The sequence below is a fragment of the Dysidea avara genome, chromosome 2 (assembly GCF_963678975.1).
Source record: "Dysidea avara chromosome 2, odDysAvar1.4, whole genome shotgun sequence".
Classification (NCBI taxonomy): domain Eukaryota; kingdom Metazoa; phylum Porifera; class Demospongiae; order Dictyoceratida; family Dysideidae; genus Dysidea; species Dysidea avara.
This window is the reverse complement of record NC_089273.1, coordinates 9,839,066-9,858,885: the sequence shown is the minus strand read 5'-3', so window position 1 is coordinate 9,858,885 and position 19,820 is coordinate 9,839,066. Positions and strand designations below refer to the sequence as shown.

Sequence of the window (19,820 nt, the reverse complement as noted above, 5' to 3'; positions counted from 1 at the left end):
CCTTACCAGTTGCTGATATTGGTGATCGTTCAGAAGGAGTAACTATTACACTAATAGGACTGGTAGAAGTTCCTCCCTCCATCATTGCCATCACTTCTACTAATCCTGATGATTCAGTTCCAGTGAATTGTTCTGATGTCAAACTTATCACCAACACTATACAGAGCAAAAATAGTGTTCCAATACTATCTATACTAATCCTGTCTTTGGTCAGTATTGAAATGACCATTTTAAAAAAATACCCATAATAAAACAAAACAAACTTCAATGACTCCAATGTTGTTCACTATTGGAGCTTGTGGTCTGTTTTTGTTTGAGTAAAGATAAAAATTTGGATTATTTGTCCCAACACCAAAACACAGATGGAATAAATACAGTCAATATTTGTGCATAGATTGTGCTGTGATAAAACAACAAATAAGTTCACCAAAAAAAATTCCAGAGTCAACACTTACTAGTTGTATCAGTGATAACTCCTGTGGTAGTATTACGATCACCAGGTGTTATTTTTCCATTAAACAATGACACATTTAAAGTTAAAAAAAACTCTTCATCTCCCTCAACAACATCATCATTGATCAGTGATACATTAACACTACTCATAGTCATTCCAACATCAAATGTAGCAACTAGTCTGGTAGTGTTAAAGTCAACACCACCTGTTAGTCAAACACTACATAATCAACATGTAATGATATTACACTATTACCTTCAGCAGACACTGGTGATTGTTCTGATGGTGTAATAGTAACATCAAATGGAATACTGACTGTGCCTCCTACTAGTTCTAATGATGGTAACATGGATCCTTCAGTTTCAGACCCAAAGAACCTGTCCTGTGTAAACCTGACACTGCCACCTGTATGATATAAAATAAGCATTTCTTTAAGCTGTTGAATACAGTATTTGTTACAAACTACACAGGACATAAAGCCACGTCTTGTAAATAGATTCAATTATTTATCAAGGGTCAAGTTAAAATGCGTTCAGATTTTAAACAAATATTAAGCAACCATTTTTATCACAGTTTAAACATTATATTTTGACAGCCATAACAATTGTATTGTCAACAACAAATATCAAATTTATGACTTGGCCTGTGAAAACAGGGCATGTTGGCACAAACTACACATCGTCACACTAAAGGTCATATCTCAGTACTGGAACAGAACATTTGTGACTGTCTCTGGGAAAACCGGTCTTATCGCCCATTTGAAAGTATCGAGAAACGTCGGTTTTAAATATTCTGTGTGTTGTAGCTGGCCAATGGTGGTAGCTACGCATACCAAATTTTCACACGTTTCACAAAAATTTCTTACCTTCCTGATCATCCACTGAAGAAGTAGTCAACAGCTAAGTTTCCCGCCATTTTAGATAGTTTTTAAACCGAGGTTGTCTGTATCAGGCGAGCTCCAGAAGGGTGGGAGGCAGGGGCCCTGGAAGGCGGGAAAGATGGTGTTCAAAAATTGAAAAGAGACGTCCTGGGATGAATTAGGCCAAGTTATAGGCCATTCAGGGCTCAGAACTGGCTAAAATGAAAGGAAATTTACAGCACAGGTCATTGTCCAACACCACAGAGCTGTACAGCCACACACAGCCATCTCCTGGTTGTCCAGGGCTCCATCAAGACCCCAGACCACTTGTACGGCTCGCCACTGTGCTCTAGAAAAGCAGCCAGCAAAAGCAGACCACTTTACTCTGGTCGACTGTGGCAGTGAAACTTGATAGTGCATTCATTAAGCTTTGTGTTTGTGTGAAAAAATCAAACTTCCTGTCTTGGGCGATAAGAACGGTTTTCATAGATCCAGTCACATTTGCATTCTGTAATTTGAATCATAGAATTGATGAAATGCTCATTTATTTCATTGCCATAACTTATTGGTATGAAAAGTTATGAATCAAGGAAGTTTGAAAAATAGGCTAAACACCAAGTGCCCACATGCCCTATTTTCTCAGGCCCCGTCACATTTACTGCTGTGCACTTTAATGTGTCATCCTACTTCACCAATTCTAGGGAAAAGACCACACAAAAGTAAAGCCTTCACAAAACCAACAGCTATCAGAAGCACAAATTGCTGTTACTGTACTTTTTCTGTATGCATTTGGGACACTTAAATGGATGCAGTGGGATGGGATGCATCTAGACACGTCTATTATGCCAGAATAATTACGGAAATAATTGGTAGTGGAAAGGATATAATTATTTCCTCTATGCAGCTTGTTTGCTTTAATAATAAAATTGTGTGACCTAGTCTGGGTGAATCAGTCTTATCGCTTTTTTACAAGTTAAGTAATTCACATATACTGTATATTAAATTACCATCAGTCAACAATATAATTATGTGACTGGATTTGTGAAAAAGGGTCTTCCACACACATCCAATTTGCCATTTTTGACAATTTATAACTTCAGATTGGAAAACACTATTGACTTGAAATTTGGTCAGAAGTGAGCACCGACATAGCTGAATAGATGGTGAAAATTGTGGGGTAATAAATTATGTTACTTGAACAGTAGATTATGGTCTTCCAAGTTCACAGAATTGGATGTGTGCGGAAGACCCCTTTTCAAAAATCCGGTAACATATGTATATGTGACTGGATTTTGGAAAAACGATCCAAATCGCACAATAGAAGTTTCGAGATAAACAGTTCTAAAGAATTCAAGCCAGCATAACTCTCCAAGGATAGCAAGCATGCATATGAAATTTAAACTAAAGATGCATCAATCTGTTACCTTTCAGATCACTTCCAGTACTTGTAGCTGCCTGTAGAGTTTCCCACCAAACAAGATAGAAAATCTGAGTTGTTGGAAGAGCAAAGTAGTATCACGAGCGCTCACAAAGGGGTGGGGGGTGGTGGGATGGGCAAGTATTAGACCTCAAATGGAGGCAGGCCATGATTGGAGTCCAGAGATGAGATTACAAGGCTGTGCTGGCTCCTTAGTGGTTGATATGTAGCAAAATCCACAGAAAAACACTGGCCAACATTGTCAGGCTGTCCACCAGTAAACCACTGATTCTTGCCAAGCCAGGTCCTTAACAAGGCCTGAAACCACCATTCGAGCTCTACACACCCACCAGAAAAAACGTCTGTTGAAACCAGTTTGAGTGTCAAAACTACTAGTACGATAGTGTAGCTATCCACTGGTGGTGTTAGTTTGATTTTGCTTGATGTGCAATTTGGATCAGTTTTGTAAAATCTGGTCATATATGTTAAAGCATAGCCGCGAGTACTATATGAAAAATAAAGCATGAAGCACACGGCCGAGATGCTAATAAAGCACGAGGCTAAGCCAAGTGCTTTATTAGCATCGAGACCAAGTGCTAAATGCTTTATTTTTCAATAGCATGAGCAAGGCTATGCTTTAAATGATTTATGGAACTTTCTAGTTGTGTAGCTTCACCATACTCTAGGACTCGTAATTAACATGTGTTGCATGAATTATTAGCAGCCTGAACACACACAAACTAGTTTAACAAAGTAACTCACGTGTAGTTACCATAGTTGGCATGGTAGACGCTCATCGTGTATTTTGGCAGGTTTTGCTCGCAACCCACAATCGATTCTATTGTGAGTCACATGGTGCAGTATTTCCGTGATACTGTATCTCCAGGACTTGTCCATTTACATTAACAAGCGTAACAGCAACGTCACCTTCTCCCACCCATCATTGAAGCATTTAGGTATATCTATAAAAGCAATCCAGTAGTATTGTTCGTATTAGCTGGGATGATTGATCACTCAGCGCGGCGAAGCTATCAGCCTTCACTGGCTTGGGTGATTAGTTGTATTGGGGCGAACCCCGCAGGCTATTAACCTGCACTAATGCATGTGGGCAACTGTTCTTTATTGCCCACAAAGAGTGCTTTATCTGTTCAATAAAGCACTCTTTGCAATGCAATAAAGCACTCTTGGTGGTCGATGAAGCACTGTTGTCCAGCTGAGAGTGTACTTTATAAAATTTAAAGTACACTTTTCCCTTTGATCTTGCCCGAGCAAAGTTCTATAATATACATTATATCAACTTACTGTCATTGTCAACAATATTCACAGTAGTTTGATGAGGTGAACTGATGTTAACACGAGTGGGTAGTGAGGATGGATCAATGTTGATATGAAACTCTTCATCATCCTCCACTAAGTTATCAATAGTAATGTTAATATCAAATGAAACATTAGTATTTCCAGCTGGAAATGTAACACTGTATGGTCCAGAATCATAATCAACACATCCTCCTGTTATAGTATTGTAATTTATCATAAACTTCACCTATCCCATACTCACCAGTAGCTGATCCATCAGTAGTTAACACTTGTACAGTGATATCAGTTGTTGATGAGTTACTGAGAATTAGTACAATTGTAACTAATCCATCATCTTCATTGATAGTATATGTTGACTGATTAAAAGTGATGATAGGAACTACATAAAATGGTAACAGTCTCATATTCACACTGTACAATTCACATACCTTCATCATCAAGGATGGTCACAGTAGCAATATTACGATCAACACTTATTGATAAACAAGTTGTCATCAATGTTATAGTAATATCAAATGTCTCATTATCTTCATGTATCATATCATTAATAATAACTACACTATATAATGATGATGTCAACCCAGCTGGTATGACAAGTAGTGATTGTTGTATTACATTATAATCTTCTCCACCTGTGAAAGATATGTACATTAATAGTATCATGTAATCATTGGGTTAACAATATTACCAGTAGTTGTCCCATCAGTGATAGTAACTAGTACAGTTACATCTTGTGATGTTACTCTACTAAGTGTAACACCCACTAGTAATTGACCATCAACTTCTGATACTGAATATTCTGTTTGATTTAGTGATAATACTGCTTCTGTAGGTGGAATAATTTTACATAGCAAGATACAACACTGTAGTCACTCCACTCACCATCATCATCCATTATAGTCACATTACTACTGATAACATCTCCAGTAGTAACTCCACATGTGGTAACAGACTCTATAGCGACACTGAATACTTCATCACATTCTACAACATCGTTATCAATAATGTTTATTATAAATGATTGTGTTAATCCTCCAGCAGGAACATCAACTGTGATCCTTGTTCCATTGTAATCTTCCATACCTACTAACAAAAATATGTAAATTGTTTTACACGCTCACAAAATAAAACAGTTTTTCACAAGGAACACTGTGAAAAAAGAGGGATATAAGATGGTATTTCCAGTGGCTTATTGAATACAAAAAAGCTTGGTATAACCTGTATTATACTAACAATCCCACATAAGGCTTTAGTTAATGTGTTAAACATACTGAAACCATATATGTGATGGTATAGTGTGGGCATTATATCAGATATAAGCTACTTCAAGTATTGTGGTAATTAAACTGAAACCATACATGCAATAGTATAGTATGCATTATACTAAAGTATAAGATGAGTATAATACAGGATTTATATTAAGGCTTATTTGTATTCAATAAGCCACTGGAAATACCATCTTATATCCCATCTTTTTCACAGTGGAAATTAACAATAGCAAATAAAGCACACAGGGCTAAGAGGCTATTATAGAGCAAGTTGTACGCATATGTAAGCTGCTGATTGAAAACCTGACCAACTTCATTTTTTGAGATAAATGCCATTGAAATAAATTGGGTAATAATTGCATAATACAATGATATTATTATGCACATTTAATTACTTCATTAAACAGTGGAAAATTATTGAATTGGAATATCCAAAACACCACTGGATTTCTGTTTTCATGGATAGTCCAATATAATAATTATATTCATTTGTGTAACAATGTGAATTATTTCTGCATGTTTACATTGCAGTGATTTGTAAATTGATAATTGCTGTTTCTAAGCTTTCTACTTGATAGTACTGTATGGGTATAATAGAGGCCAACTTTGATGATTGCCCCATTTCATAGTGAATATAATGAAATAAGCATCTACTACGTAGACTGTTGTACCCAGTACTTATGATTAATTAAATGAGCACTTATGATTTATTTTTTTGCACATATATCTACTGTAGTATAGGCACTGTACAAATCAGTTTACTACACACGCCTTTGCTCGGTTGTACAACTCAATATTCAGATTCTATAGTGGTCAACTGGTTATGTAACTGGGAAAAACACTGTTATCTTTATGCCTAGTTGTATATACAACCAGATAGGTATCAGGCTAGATTTGATGCGCATGTATGGTAGAATGGATATCATGTTTAGCTGTAGTATTGGCATTGTTGGCTATCCTGCTCACATGACACAACTGTTACAGTACTGATGAAATGAGCTGGGCCGTCACAACAGAATGTCCAGTTATGCAACAAGATGTATGGTTAGCAACAGAAGTCTGGTTATACAACTGGACAAAGTAACACATTTGTAGGTAAAAGATTGTTTTGGTCTTCCTGCTGTGTATTGCTATTATTCACCAGAAAATGCTCAAGCTTTAGCAACATATTCATGTTATATAATATCTAATCCAAAACAGCCAAGCTGTAAAAAAAGTGTGCGGCCCTCAGAAAGGCTATGGTGAAAAAAGATGTGAAATCCAAGGTGGCGGCCAAGAAATGGCTGTGATGGTAGGTTAATGGTAAAAATTTTAATAATGACAATTCAGGTAAATTTTGTGAAGCGGCACAAAAATTCACCTGAATTGTCGTTATTAAAATTTTTACCATTAACCTACCATCACAGCCATTTCTTGGCTGCCACCTTGGATTTCACATCTTTTTTCACCATAGCCTTTCTGAGGGCCGCACACTTTTTTTACAGCTTGGCTGTTTTGGATTAGATTTCATTTCTTTTTGTATTTGTATACCCCAAAGCCGGCCTATGGCCAGCTTTGGGACTTTTTTAACCTATGTTTTTTTTCTTTACTACAGGAAGACGAAAAGATGAAGTAGATGTACTTTAAATATTTTATCAGTAAATGTACAAATTATATATATAATACATATGTGATCGGATTTGCGAAAAGGGGTCTTCCACACACATCCAATTTGCCAACTTTGACAATTGATAACTTCAGATTGGAAAGAGCTATTGCCTTGAAATTTGGGCAGTGGTGATTTCTTTGCAGCTGAACTCTCTACATGATAGTTTCTTTGTAGCTGAACTCTCTACAAGGTAATTTCTTCTAGCTGATCTCTCTACAGGGAGATTTTTTGTAGCTGAACTATCTACAAGTTAACTTCTTCTAGCTGATCTCTCTACAGGGTGATTTGTTTGTAGCTGAATTCTTTACGGGTGATTTGTTTGCAGCTGAGCTCTTTACAGAATGGTTTCTTTGTAGCTGAACTCTCTACAAAGTAACTTCTTCTAACTGATCTTTCTACAGGGTGATTTGTTTGTAGCTGAACCATCTACAAAGTAACTTCTTCTAGCTGATCTCTCTACAAGGAGATTTGTTTGTAGCTGAACTCTCTACAGGTGATTTGTTTGTAGCTGAATTCTGTACAGGTGATTTGTTTGTAGCTGAATTCTGTACAGGTGGTTTCTTTGTAGCTGAACTCTCTAAAAGGTAACTTCTTCTAACTGATCTTTCTACAGGGCAATTTGTTTCTGGCAGAATTTTCTACAGGGTGATTTCTTTGCAGCTGAACTCTCTACATGATGGTTTCTTTGTAGCTGAACTCTCTACAAGGTAATTTTTTCTAACTGATCTCTCTACAGGGTGATTTGTTTGTAGCTGAACGATCTACAAGGTAACTTCTTCTAGCTGATCTCTCTACAGGGAGATTTGTTTGTAGCTGAACTCTCTACAGGTGATTTGTTTGAAGCTGAACTCTCTAAATGTGACCGGATTTGCGAAAAGGTACCATTTTCACACATTTTACATGTAAGCAAACAAAATGATGTAACGCTTGACTCCTTACGCTGACCAACTTGCTTTAACTTTCAGAATGTAGCCAAATACTTTAGCTACACTCATGGAAAAGTTCAGGCAATTATATGCAATGATAAAGACATTATGAAGCATCAAAGTTCAAAACATGGGTCAAATTTTGTGTGTGAAAAAGGTACCTTTTCGCAAATCCGGTCACAAATGATGGTTTCTTTGTAGCTGAACTCTCTACAAGTTAACTTCTTCTAGCTGATCTCTCTACATGGTGATTTGTTTGTAGCTGAATTCTGTATAGGTGATTTGTTTGCAGCTGAGCTCTTTAGATAATGGTTTCTTTGTAGCTGAACTCTCTCAAGGTAACTTCTTCTAGCTGATGTCTTTACAGGGTCACTAGTTTGTAGCTAAATTCTCTACATGGTGGTTTCTTTGTAACTGAACTCTCTACAAGGTAACTTTTTCTAGCTCATCTTTCTACAGGGTGATTTATTTGTAGCTGAATTCTGTACAGGTGGTTTGTTTGCAACTGAGCTCTTTAAAGAATGGTTTCTTTGTAGCTGAACTCTCTACAAAGTAACTTCTTCTAACTGATCTTTCTACAGGGTGATTTGATTGTAGCTGAACCATCTACAAAGTAACTTCTTCTAGCTGATCTCTCTACAAGGAGATTTGTTTGTAGCTGAACTCTCTACAGGTGATTTGTTTGTAGCTGAATTCTGTACAGGTGATTTGTTTGTAGCTGAATTCTGTACAGGTGGTTTCTTTGTAGCTGAACTCTCTAAAAGGTAACTTCTTCTAACTGATCTTTCTACAGGGCAATTTGTTTCTGGCAGAATTTTCTACAGGGTGATTTCTTTGCAGCTGAACTCTCTACATGATGGTTTCTTTGTAGCTGAACTCTCTACAAGGTAATTTTTTCTAACTGATCTCTCTACAGGGTGATTTGTTTGTAGCTGAACTCTCTACAAGGTAATTTCTTCTAGCTGATCTCTCTACAGGGATATTTGTTTGTAGCTGAACTATCTACAAGGTAATTTCTTCTAGCTGATCTCTCTACAGGGTGATTTGTTCGTAGCTGAATTCTGTACAGGTGATTTGTTTGCAGCTGAGCTCTTTACAAAATGGTTTCTTTGTAGCTGAACTCTCTACAAGGTAACTGATCTTTCTACAGGGCAATTTGTTCGTGGCAGAATTTTATACAGGGTGATTTCTTTGCAGCTGAACTCTCTACATGGTGGTTTCTTTGTTGCTGAACTCTCTACAAGGTAACTTCTTCTAGCTGATCTCTCTACAGGGTGATTTGTTTGTAGCTGAACGATCTACAAGGTAACTTCTTCTAGCTGATCTCTCTACAGGGAGATTTGTTTGTAGCTGAACTCTCTACAGGTGATTTGTTTGAAGCTGAACTCTCTAAATGTGACCGGATTTGCAAAAAGGTACCATTTTCACACATTTTACATGTAAGCAAACAAAATGATGTAACGCTTGACTCCTTACGCTGACCAACTTGCTTTAACTTTCAGAATGTAGCCAAATACTTTAGCTACACTCATGGAAAAGTTCAGGCAATTATATGCAATGATAAAGACATTATGAAGCATCAAAGTTCAAAACATGGGTCAAATTTTGTGTGTGAAAAAGGTACCTTTTCGCAAATCCGGTCACAAATGATGGTTTCTTTGTAGCTGAACTCTCTACAAGTTAACTTCTTCTAGCTGATCTCTCTACATGGTGATTTGTTTGTAGCTGAATTCTGTATAGGTGATTTGTTTGCAGCTGAGCTCTTTAGATAATGGTTTCTTTGTAGCTGAACTCTCTCAAGGTAACTTCTTCTAGCTGATGTCTTTACAGGGTCACTAGTTTGTAGCTAAATTCTCTACATGGTGGTTTCTTTGTAACTGAACTCTCTACAAGGTAACTTTTTCTAGCTCATCTTTCTACAGGGTGATTTATTTGTAGCTGAATTCTGTACAGGTGGTTTGTTTGCAACTGAGCTCTTTAAAGAATGGTTTCTTTGTAGCTGAACTCTCTACAAGGTAACTTCTTCTAGCTGATGCCTCTACAATGTCACTAGTTTGTAGCTGAGCTCTCTACATGGTGGTTTTTTTGTAACTGAACTCTCTACAAGGTGACCTCTTCTAGCTGATCTTTCTACAGGGTGATTTGTTTGAAGCTGAACTCTCTACAAGGTAACTTCTTCTAGCTGATCTCTCTACAGGTAGATTTGTTTGTAGCTGAACTCTCTACATGATGGTTTATTTGTAGTTGAACTCTCTCAAGGTAACTTCTTCTAGCTGATGTCTTTACAGGGTCACTAGTTTGTAGCTGAATTCTCTACATGGTGGTTTCTTTGTAACTGAACTCTCTACAAGGTAACTTTTTCTAGCTCATCTTTCTACAGGGTGATTTATGTGTAGCTGAATTCTGTACAGGTGGTTTGTTTGCAGCTGAGCTCTTTAAAGAATGGTTTCTTTGTAGCTGAACTCTCTACAAGGTAACTTCTTCTAGCTGATGTCTCTACAAGGTCACTAGTTTGTAGCTGAGCTCTCTACATGGTGGTTTTTTTGTAACTGAACTCTCTACAAGGTGACCTCTTCTAGCTGATCTTTCTACAGGGTGATTTGTTTGAAGCTGAACTCTCTACAAGGTAACTTCTTCTAGCTGATCTCTCTACAGGTAGATTTGTTTGTAGCTGAACTCTCTACATGATGGTTTATTTGTAGTTGAACTCTCTCAAGGTAACTTCTTCTAGCTGATGTCTTTACAGGGTCACTAGTTTGTAGCTGAATTCTCTACATGGTGGTTTCTTTGTAACTGAACTCTCTACAAGGTAACTTTTTCTAGCTCATCTTTCTACAGGGTGATTTATGTGTAGCTGAATTCTGTACAGGTGGTTTGTTTGCAGCTGAGCTCTTTAAAGAATGGTTTCTTTGTAGCTGAACTCTCTACAAGGTAACTTCTTCTAGCTGATGTCTCTACAAGGTCACTAGTTTGTAGCTGAGCTCTCTACATGGTGGTTTTTTTGTAACTGAACTCTCTACAAGGTGACCTCTTCTAGCTGATCATTCTACAGGGTGATTTGTTTGAAGCTGAACTCTCTACAAGGTAACTTCTTCTAGCTGATCTCTCTACAGGTAGATTTGTTTGTAGCTGAACTCTCTACATGATGGTTTCTTTGTAGCTGAACTCTCTGCAAGGTAACTTCTTCTATTGATCTCTCCACAGGGCGATTTGTTTGTAGCTGAACTCTCTACATGGTGGTTTCTTTGTAGCTGAACTCTACAAGGTGATTTTTTCTAGCTGAACTATCTCTTTCCATAGTTGCATGAACTCCCTACAAGGTAACTTCTTCTAGCTGATCTCTCTACAGGGTGGCTTGTGTGTAACTGATCTCTATACAGGTTTCTTATTTCTAGCTGATCTCTTGAATTCTCTTCAGGGTAACTGCTCTATTAGGATGACTGCTCTATTAGAGTATCTCGATCTCGCACTTGCTGCATCAAGTTGGATTTCGTGTTATAACTCGGTGGCTTTAAGTCTGATTCTTCTACACCATTGATGAGCCTTTCTAAGATGATTGCTCCATCTGTACAACGATTTTCAAAGCATTGCCCCAAGCGGTTTATCTGGTAGTCGTGGCAAGCAGTCGTTTTTTTTATTAGCTGATCTTGATTGCGTAATTGTTACACACTGTTGGTTTTTTCGTTGTATCTTCCTGGTTTTTAGATCGATTTCTTTCAAACCACAAAAGGTTTGAGGTTTAATAGTTAACCTATTCACCCACCGAGTTTCAGCTTCTTCCCATACGCGGTTTACCCTGTAGGCGTGACAACATATTGGTGTTATTTTTCGTGAATAATCGCTCATAACATAACTCTTTGCCTGTTTATCGTATTCCAGCCAAATGTGGTACCGAGATGCGCCTTTATATCCCCCTTCTGTGTGCCAAATTTCAAGGCAATCGGATATGGCGTTCGCGTTTTATAGCAGATTTTGTAAGTGTGCGACAAGAAAAAGAAAAATAAGAAGAAAAAAAACGAAGAAACTGAGCCAATTTTTGAAGTCGCATATCTCGGGAACGCGCGAAACGATTTCGCTCAAATTTTGAATGTAGAGTGCTGCAGTTGGAGGGCATGTCCACAGCAAAAATCGTCTTGTTTCATCAAGGAAGCACAGAGCTACGGAGGTGCGAAAATTGCGTTTTCTCTCTTCCTGTCAATATACTCACGGGTGTTACGCGCCGGCTTCTTGGGCCGCACGACACACTACCGTGTGTCTTGATTCATTTAAAGATGTGTGTGAACACAATTGTGACCCAGTCTGGGAAAACCAGGCTTATCGCCTATTTAAAAGTATCGAGAATTGCTGGTTTTAAGTATTTAGTGTGTTGTAGCTCGCCAATGGTTGAAGCTATGTGTACCAAATTTTCACACGTTTTACACCAATTCCTTACCTTCCAGAGCATTCACTGTGCAAGTAGCCAACAACTAAGTTTCATGCCATTTTAGATAGTTTTAAAACTGTATCAGGCAAGCTGCAAATTGGGTGGGAGGCGGGGTCCTGGAAGGCAGGCAAGATGGTGTTTAAAAATTGAAAAGGAAGGCCAAGGGATGAATTAGGCCAAGTTTTGGGCCATTGAGGTCTCAAAACTGGCTAATATGAAAGGAAATTCACAGCAGAGGTACTCATTCAACACCACAGAGCTGTACAGCCACATACAGTCATCTCCAGGCTGACCAGAGCTCCATTAAGGCCGCAGAGCTCCATTAAGGCCGCAGACCACACGTACGGATCGCCATTGGGCTTGGGAAAAGCAGCCAGCAATACCAGACCACTCAAGTCTAGCTGATTTTGATTGTGAAATTAGATAGTTTATTCATGTAGCTTTGTGTACTGGGTGAAAAATTGAATCTGCTGACATGGGCGATAAGACCGGTATTCTCAGACTAGGTCACAATTACTGCACATACTGAAAGCTATAAACATCACTTTCAGTAGTATAGGTGATTACACATATTTGCACTGAAAACTGTACAGTATGTAACTACTTATAGATAATGATCTAGACACAGGTTTACATATTAATGCATTCAATTACCTAGAGCCGTGATGTCCATTGTAGTCACAATAACTTCAAATTGTTCAGATGATACGTGACTGAGTGTTAGTGTCAATGTCACTACACTACTGTTCTCTCTTGTCTCATAACTGGACTGTTCAATGTTCACCACAACTATACAGGATATTATATATGTCACACACTGATCAACATAGATATATTATACTACTATCATACCTGTACTATCAGTGATTCTTCCAACTGAAGTGTCCCTACCTACTCTCACTAGAGGATTATCACTAGCAAGTGTTAAATTCATATCAAAAGTCTCCACTCCTTCTACCACATTGTCACAGCTCACTGATATGTTACCTCTACCCTCTGTTGATCCAGCTTCAATTGTTATAGTAATTGGATTAGAGTCAAAGTCAATACCTGATCCTATTGGAGTATAGTAATCACTAAACATTATATCTACCAATGTATTCCTTACCAGTTGCTGATACTGGTGATTGTTCAGAAGGAGTAACTATTATGCTAATGGGACTGATAGATGTTCCTCCCTCCATCATCACCATCACTTCTACTAATCCTGATGATTCAGTTCCAGCGAATTGTTCTGATGTCAAACTTATCACCAACACTTGAAAACAACAAAATAAGTTCACCAAAATATAATTCCACAGTCAACACTTACTAGTTGTATCAGTGATAATTCCTGTGGTAGTATTACGATCACCAGGTGTTATTCTTCCATCAAACAATGACACATTTAAAGTTAACAAAAACTCTTCATCTCCCTCAACAACATCACCATTGATCAGTGATACATTAACACTACTCATAGTCATTCCAACATCAAATGTAGCAACTAGTCTGGTAGTATTAAAGTCAACACCACCTGTTAGTCAAATACTACATAATCAACTTGTAATGATATTACACTATTACCTTCAGCAGACACTGGTGATTGTTCTGATGGTGTAATAGTAACATCAATTGGAATACTGACTGTGCCTCCTACTAGTTCTAGTGATACTAACATGGATCCTTCAGTTTCAGAACCAAAGAATCTATCCTGTGTAAACTTGATTCTGACACCTGTGTAATATTAGTACAGTAAATCTTTGTTAAAACTATTGATTATGTTGAAATCTACACAAGACCAAAAGATAGATAAATAATTATCAAATATCAAGTTTTACGGCTTTCCACATTTAATACATATTGAATGTGAATCCAGCTGTGGTCAGACTCAGAATGGATTGAATGCACATAAATCCATTTCACAATATGTGTGTAGCAACTGAAATCAACTTGCTTTTATAGCACACATAGTAATTAAGTGATTACATAACAAAAATGTAGATGGCAACAGTCATTGTACTACCGTCTTTGGAGTCAGAAAATTATTCACAGCAATTACTGTAATATGTTAACATGCTTATAAAACGTTGGTGTCACAAAGCTGGTTAGTTCTTATGAGGAAACCTGTACCAGGCACAATGATTTCAGAAAGGTGTGTACACCATTCCTTCGACACTCACTCACGGTCACTGTATTGCTTCCACAAGCCAAGTTTAACTAGGTATGCTGTCCCTTTACACATGGTGCAATAGCCATGATTTGCACAAGATATCTAGTGATTATATGGCATCCCGTTTTTAATTGAGCTAATGCACATTGAGTCCTGCCAATTCACTGTTCGAGGTGGATTGAAATGAAGCTGGATTGAATGCATACTGCGATCGATCCGGCTCACGTGTGATATGGCTTGATCTGGATTCAATGCACATTCAAGTGTAGTGTGAAAAAGCCTACAGTTGTATTCAAATTTAGAACTGATACTGAACTAAATTTATGTAACATTATAATTGCAAACATTTAAACCATTTTTAAATGTTGTAGACGTTCACTAATCATTATGCTTCACAAATTCTTAGTGAAAGGTCACAAAAAGCCTTCTCAAAGAATTGTCACAATTATAATTTGCAACTGTATATATTTTTTATGCAGTTCATATTCCTTGAATTTACGACACTCACAAAGATACAGTAAAGGCTGTATTACTTCTACTGCATCTAATATGTTTATATGCTATATCAACTTACTATCATTGTCAACAATATTCACATTAGTTTGATGAGGTGAACTGATGTTAACACCAGTGGGTGGTGAGGATGGATCAATGGTGAGATGAAACTCTTCATCATCCTCCACTAAGTTATCAATAGTAATGTTAATATCAAATGAAACGTTAGTATTTCCAGCTGGAAATGAAACACTGTATGGTCCAGAATCATAATCAACACCTCCTCCTGTTATAGTATTGTAATTTATCATAAACTTCACCTATCCCATACTCACCAGTAGCTGATCCATCAGTAGTTAACACTTGTACAGTGATATCAGTTGTTGATGGGTTACTGAGAATGAGTAAAATTGTAACTAATCCATCATCTTCATTGATAGTGTATGTTGACTGGTTAAAAGTGATGATAGGAACTACATAAAATGGTAACAGTCACATATACACACTGTACAATTCACATACCTTCATCATCATGGATGGTCACAGTAGCAACATTACGATCAACACTTATTGATAAACAAGTTGTCATCAATGTTATAGTAATATGAAATGTCTCATCATCTTCATGTATCATATCATTAATAATATCTACACTATATAATGATGATGTCAACCCAGCTGGTATGAGGAGTAGTGATTGTTGTGTTACATTATAATCTTCTCCACCTGTGAAAGATATGTACATTAATAGTATCATGTAGTCATTGGGTTAACAATATTACCAGTAGTTGTCCCATCAGTGATAGTGACTAGTACAGTTACATCTTGTGATGTTACTCTACTAAGTGTAACACCCACTAGTAATTGACCATCAACTTCTGATACTGAATATTCTGTTTGATTTAGTGATAATGCTGCTTCTGTAGGTGGAATAATTTTACATAGCAACATAATATATCACTGTAGTCACTCCACTCACCATCATTATCCATTATAGTCACATTACTACTGATAACGTCTCCAGTAGTAACTCCACATGTGGTAACAGACTCTATAGTGACACCGAACACTTCATCACATTCTACAACATCATTATCAATAATGTTTATTGTAAATGATTGTGTTAATACTCCATGAGGAACATCAACTGTGATCCTTGTTCCATTGTAATTTTCTATACCTACAAAGACATTGTGTAAACCGTTTTTACATGCTCACAAAACATTATTCGCAAGGAATTTAACTATAAAAAAATACAGCAGAGCGAAGAGGCTATTACAAAATGAGTTGTATATGTAAGCAGCTGATTGAAAACCTGACTAAATTTGTTTTTGAGATAAATGCCCTTGAAATAGATTGGGTAAAAAATGCTTAACACAATGCATGTTTAATTACTTATATAACTATAGCTAACCGTATAGCTACATATTCTACATGAAATTCGTGTTACTGTTTTCACCAGCACCCTCAAGCGATACTCATAGATAGCTCTTCTAAACGTATGAGACCTGCTGCAGTAGCTGATTGGTGTTATTGTTTTTTTTTTTGCAGCAAGCTACGTACAACCGATTGTGACTTGCTGGTGCTTGTAATTTTTGTTGGCGATTGTAGCTTTCTGCTTTCAAATTGCTGGTGTTTGCAAATATCATCTGCATTGGATGTGCTGCAGCTGTAAATGATAGTTCTTTGTATGCTTATATCTCTTGAAGCTTGCTCACTGCTGCTACTTCTTGTAGCTTTCTGCTCCAGCTTGCAACTTACTGCAGCTACCTGCTACTTAAACTTTGTAGCAGTAGCTGCTTGTAGTTTGCTGTTTCTTGCAGCAGGTTACTGCCATTTGTGTTGCTCATACTTTCGGCTTGCTGCTTTTGCTTGTTCCTGTAACCAACTGCAGCCTTGGCTGCTTAGTTGTAAATGTTAGTGCTACTTGCAGCTTCTCATTGCTATACTTTTAGTTGCTATTATTAGTGCTATTTTGGTGGTGACATTGGCGGTGGCGGGGGTAGTAGTGGTGATGGTGGTGAAGGTGAGCAAAAAGTTGCCACTGTCAACAATCAGAAGCAGCAGCAGCAGCAGCGGCAGTGGCAGCAGTAGCGGCAGTGGCAGCAGCAGCCACAGCAGAAATGGCAGCAGCAGCACAAATAGTAGTAACGAACTATACAAGTAGGCAAGCAATTGTAGCAGTAGCATAAAAGAAAAGAATGCAACCAGAGTAAGAAGAAGTATTAAAAGGATCAACAGTAACCTACAGCAACAGCAGTAATAGGACGCAGTTAGCTGAAGTATTCAACAGCAACAGCGTAGGCCACTTTGATAAGCATCAGAACAACACAACAATAGTAGGTAGCAGTGGTATTTAACAGCACTGAGTAGCAAGCAGGTAATGGTATAGCAATGGCAATGAGAAGTATTATACTAGGCAGCATGCAAAGGTGTGATCCATCTTGGCCACCATATGACAAAAAATTATAGCTATGCACTGCATACAGTTCCAGTATAGGTGAAGTTGTGTACAAGTTTGATGTATAGTGTACTGACAGTGACCTTTTGTACGGATACATTACAGGACAAAATGAGCTGGGGTTTCACATCAGAATGTTTGGAGGATATGCAACAATATGTATGGCTAGTAACAGGAGTCCAGTTATGCAACTGGTCACAGTAATGTATCTTTGTATATTAGATTGTTTTGATCTCCTTGCTTTCTATTGCTGTATGTAATACCAAAATTATTCTCCGGAAAATGTTTAAACTTTAGTAGCCCATTCATGCTATGCAGTATTCATTTGAAAGAATGTGTGTGCAAACAATTACTGCACATGCTGGAAGCTATAAACATCACCTTCAGTAGTATTGGTGACTACACATATTTGCACTGAAAACTATAAACTCTGGAACTGCTCAAATACAACGTCATCTATAGAGAGTGGAAGCGAGTAAAAAACTCACTAGGTGTGGAACCAATTAGGTCATGAATGTTCATTCTATTTTGTTTGGGATGAATACTTGCAAGCGAAACAGGTGCCACACTCTTTAATTATCAAACTTTTAATCGCTTGCACTTTATCTAGCTGACGTGGTATTTGAGTGGTATGTATTGTACCTATTAATGATAGGCAGTTCTATTGTTATACATAAATGATCTAGATACAGGCATGCATTAATGCATTCAATTACCCCTATCAGTGATGTCCATTGTAGTCAGTACAACTTCAATTGCTTCAGATGACACTTGACTGAGTGCTAGTGTTAATGTCACTTCACTACTGTTCTCTCTTGCTTCATATTTGGATTGTTCAATGTTCACCACAACTATACAGGATATTATTATATGTCACACACTGATCAACATAGATATATTATACTACTATCATACCTGTACTATCAGTGATTCTTCCAACTGAAGTGTCCCTACCTACTCTCACTAGAGGATTATCACTAGCAAGTGTTAAATTCATATCAAAAGTCTCCACTCCTTCTACCACATTGTCACAGCTCACTGATATGTTACCTCTACCCTCTGTTGATCCAGCTTCAATTGTTATAGTAATTGGATTAGAGTCAAAGTCAACACCTGATCCTATTTGAGTATAGTAGTCACTAAACATCATATCTACCAATGTATTCCTTACCAGTTGCTGATACTGGTGATTGTTCAGAAGGAGTAACTATTACACTAATAGGACTGGTAGATGTTCCTCTCTCCTTCATCACCATCACTTCTACTAATCCTGATGATTCAATTCCAGTGAATTGTTCTGATGTCAAACTTATCACCAACACTATAAAACAATGAACATTTACAAAAAACATTTTCAAACTATAATCATTAGATCATTCAGCAATACTAAAGTGTTGTACAGATAACACATACTGGTTGTATCAGTGATAATTCCTGTGGTAGTATTACGATCACCAGGTGATATTCTTCCATCAAACAATGACACATTTAAAGTTAACAAAAACTCTTCATCTCCCTCAACAACATCATCATTGATCAGTGATACATTAACACTACTCATAGTCATTCCAACATCAAATGTAGCAACTAGTCTGGTAGTGTTAAAGTCAACACCACCTGTTAGTCAAACACTACATAATCAACATGTAATGATATTACACTATTACCTTCAGCAGACACTGGTGATTGTTCTGATGGTGTAATAGTAACATTAAATGGAATACTGACTGTGCCTCCTACTAGTTCTAATGATAGTAACATGGATCCTTCCGTTTCAGACCCAAAGAAGCTATCTTGTGTAAATCTGACGTTAACACCTGTATCAATATCATACAAAAATAGATAGATAAACCAACAAGTATTTTGTTGAATATTATTGAAAGTTACATACGTCCCACAAAATCAATTCATAAATAGATATACCTTTGTAAAATATATATATATGGGATGTTTTGTTGGAATTTCTTAGCTTAATGGGTAGGTAAAAGCAATGAGCAAAATGCTGGAATAATAGGTGAAACTTTTGTGAAGTGGACATAAAATTGGATCAAGATACTCCAATAGAACAGTCATATGTGATAAAATATCCACAATGCATACAGTGTAGCTAATTGTGGCCTAATTTAAAAAAAAAACTGTCGATATATGCATATTTATTAAAAACATTTTTTATAGGTTCTTTGTTGTCTACAGGGACAGAGGAATGAACTGGCTAAGTTTCAGCTTCATAGTTAAGCAGTGTGGGAAATACAGCAGTAGACAGCTGTACGAGCGAATAAATTGATATGTACAGAAGACATCAAGAAAATAATCCACAGGTGCTTACATAAACCATCATAACTTATTGATACAATGGCATACAGAGTTGAATCTTTGCAAGGTATAGTTTTTGTCAAAGGT

General features: G+C 37.2%; 1 protein-coding gene across 1 annotated transcript in view; it reads right to left on the bottom strand.

Annotated features, from left to right (window-relative positions):
* Positions 1–19,820, bottom strand: part of LOC136247786 (mucin-22-like) — a 44,078-nt gene that overhangs the window by 18,079 nt on the left and 6,179 nt on the right. Inside the window, exons 13-35 of the mRNA XM_066039611.1 lie at positions 19,088–19,237; positions 18,834–19,037; positions 18,592–18,741; positions 18,336–18,539; positions 18,137–18,271; positions 15,939–16,139; positions 15,742–15,879; positions 15,482–15,685; positions 15,295–15,432; positions 15,039–15,245; positions 13,879–14,028; positions 13,625–13,828; positions 13,421–13,570; positions 13,165–13,368; positions 12,967–13,101; positions 4,930–5,130; positions 4,736–4,873; positions 4,476–4,679; positions 4,289–4,426; positions 4,033–4,239; positions 710–859; positions 456–659; positions 7–156 (exon numbers count right to left, since the gene is read on the bottom strand). Coding sequence (XP_065895683.1) covers positions 7–156; positions 456–659; positions 710–859; positions 4,033–4,239; positions 4,289–4,426; positions 4,476–4,679; positions 4,736–4,873; positions 4,930–5,130; positions 12,967–13,101; positions 13,165–13,368; positions 13,421–13,570; positions 13,625–13,828; positions 13,879–14,028; positions 15,039–15,245; positions 15,295–15,432; positions 15,482–15,685; positions 15,742–15,879; positions 15,939–16,139; positions 18,137–18,271; positions 18,336–18,539; positions 18,592–18,741; positions 18,834–19,037; positions 19,088–19,237 — 3,966 coding nt within the window. The remainder of the gene's footprint in view (positions 1–6; positions 157–455; positions 660–709; positions 860–4,032; positions 4,240–4,288; positions 4,427–4,475; positions 4,680–4,735; positions 4,874–4,929; positions 5,131–12,966; positions 13,102–13,164; positions 13,369–13,420; positions 13,571–13,624; positions 13,829–13,878; positions 14,029–15,038; positions 15,246–15,294; positions 15,433–15,481; positions 15,686–15,741; positions 15,880–15,938; positions 16,140–18,136; positions 18,272–18,335; positions 18,540–18,591; positions 18,742–18,833; positions 19,038–19,087; positions 19,238–19,820) is intronic.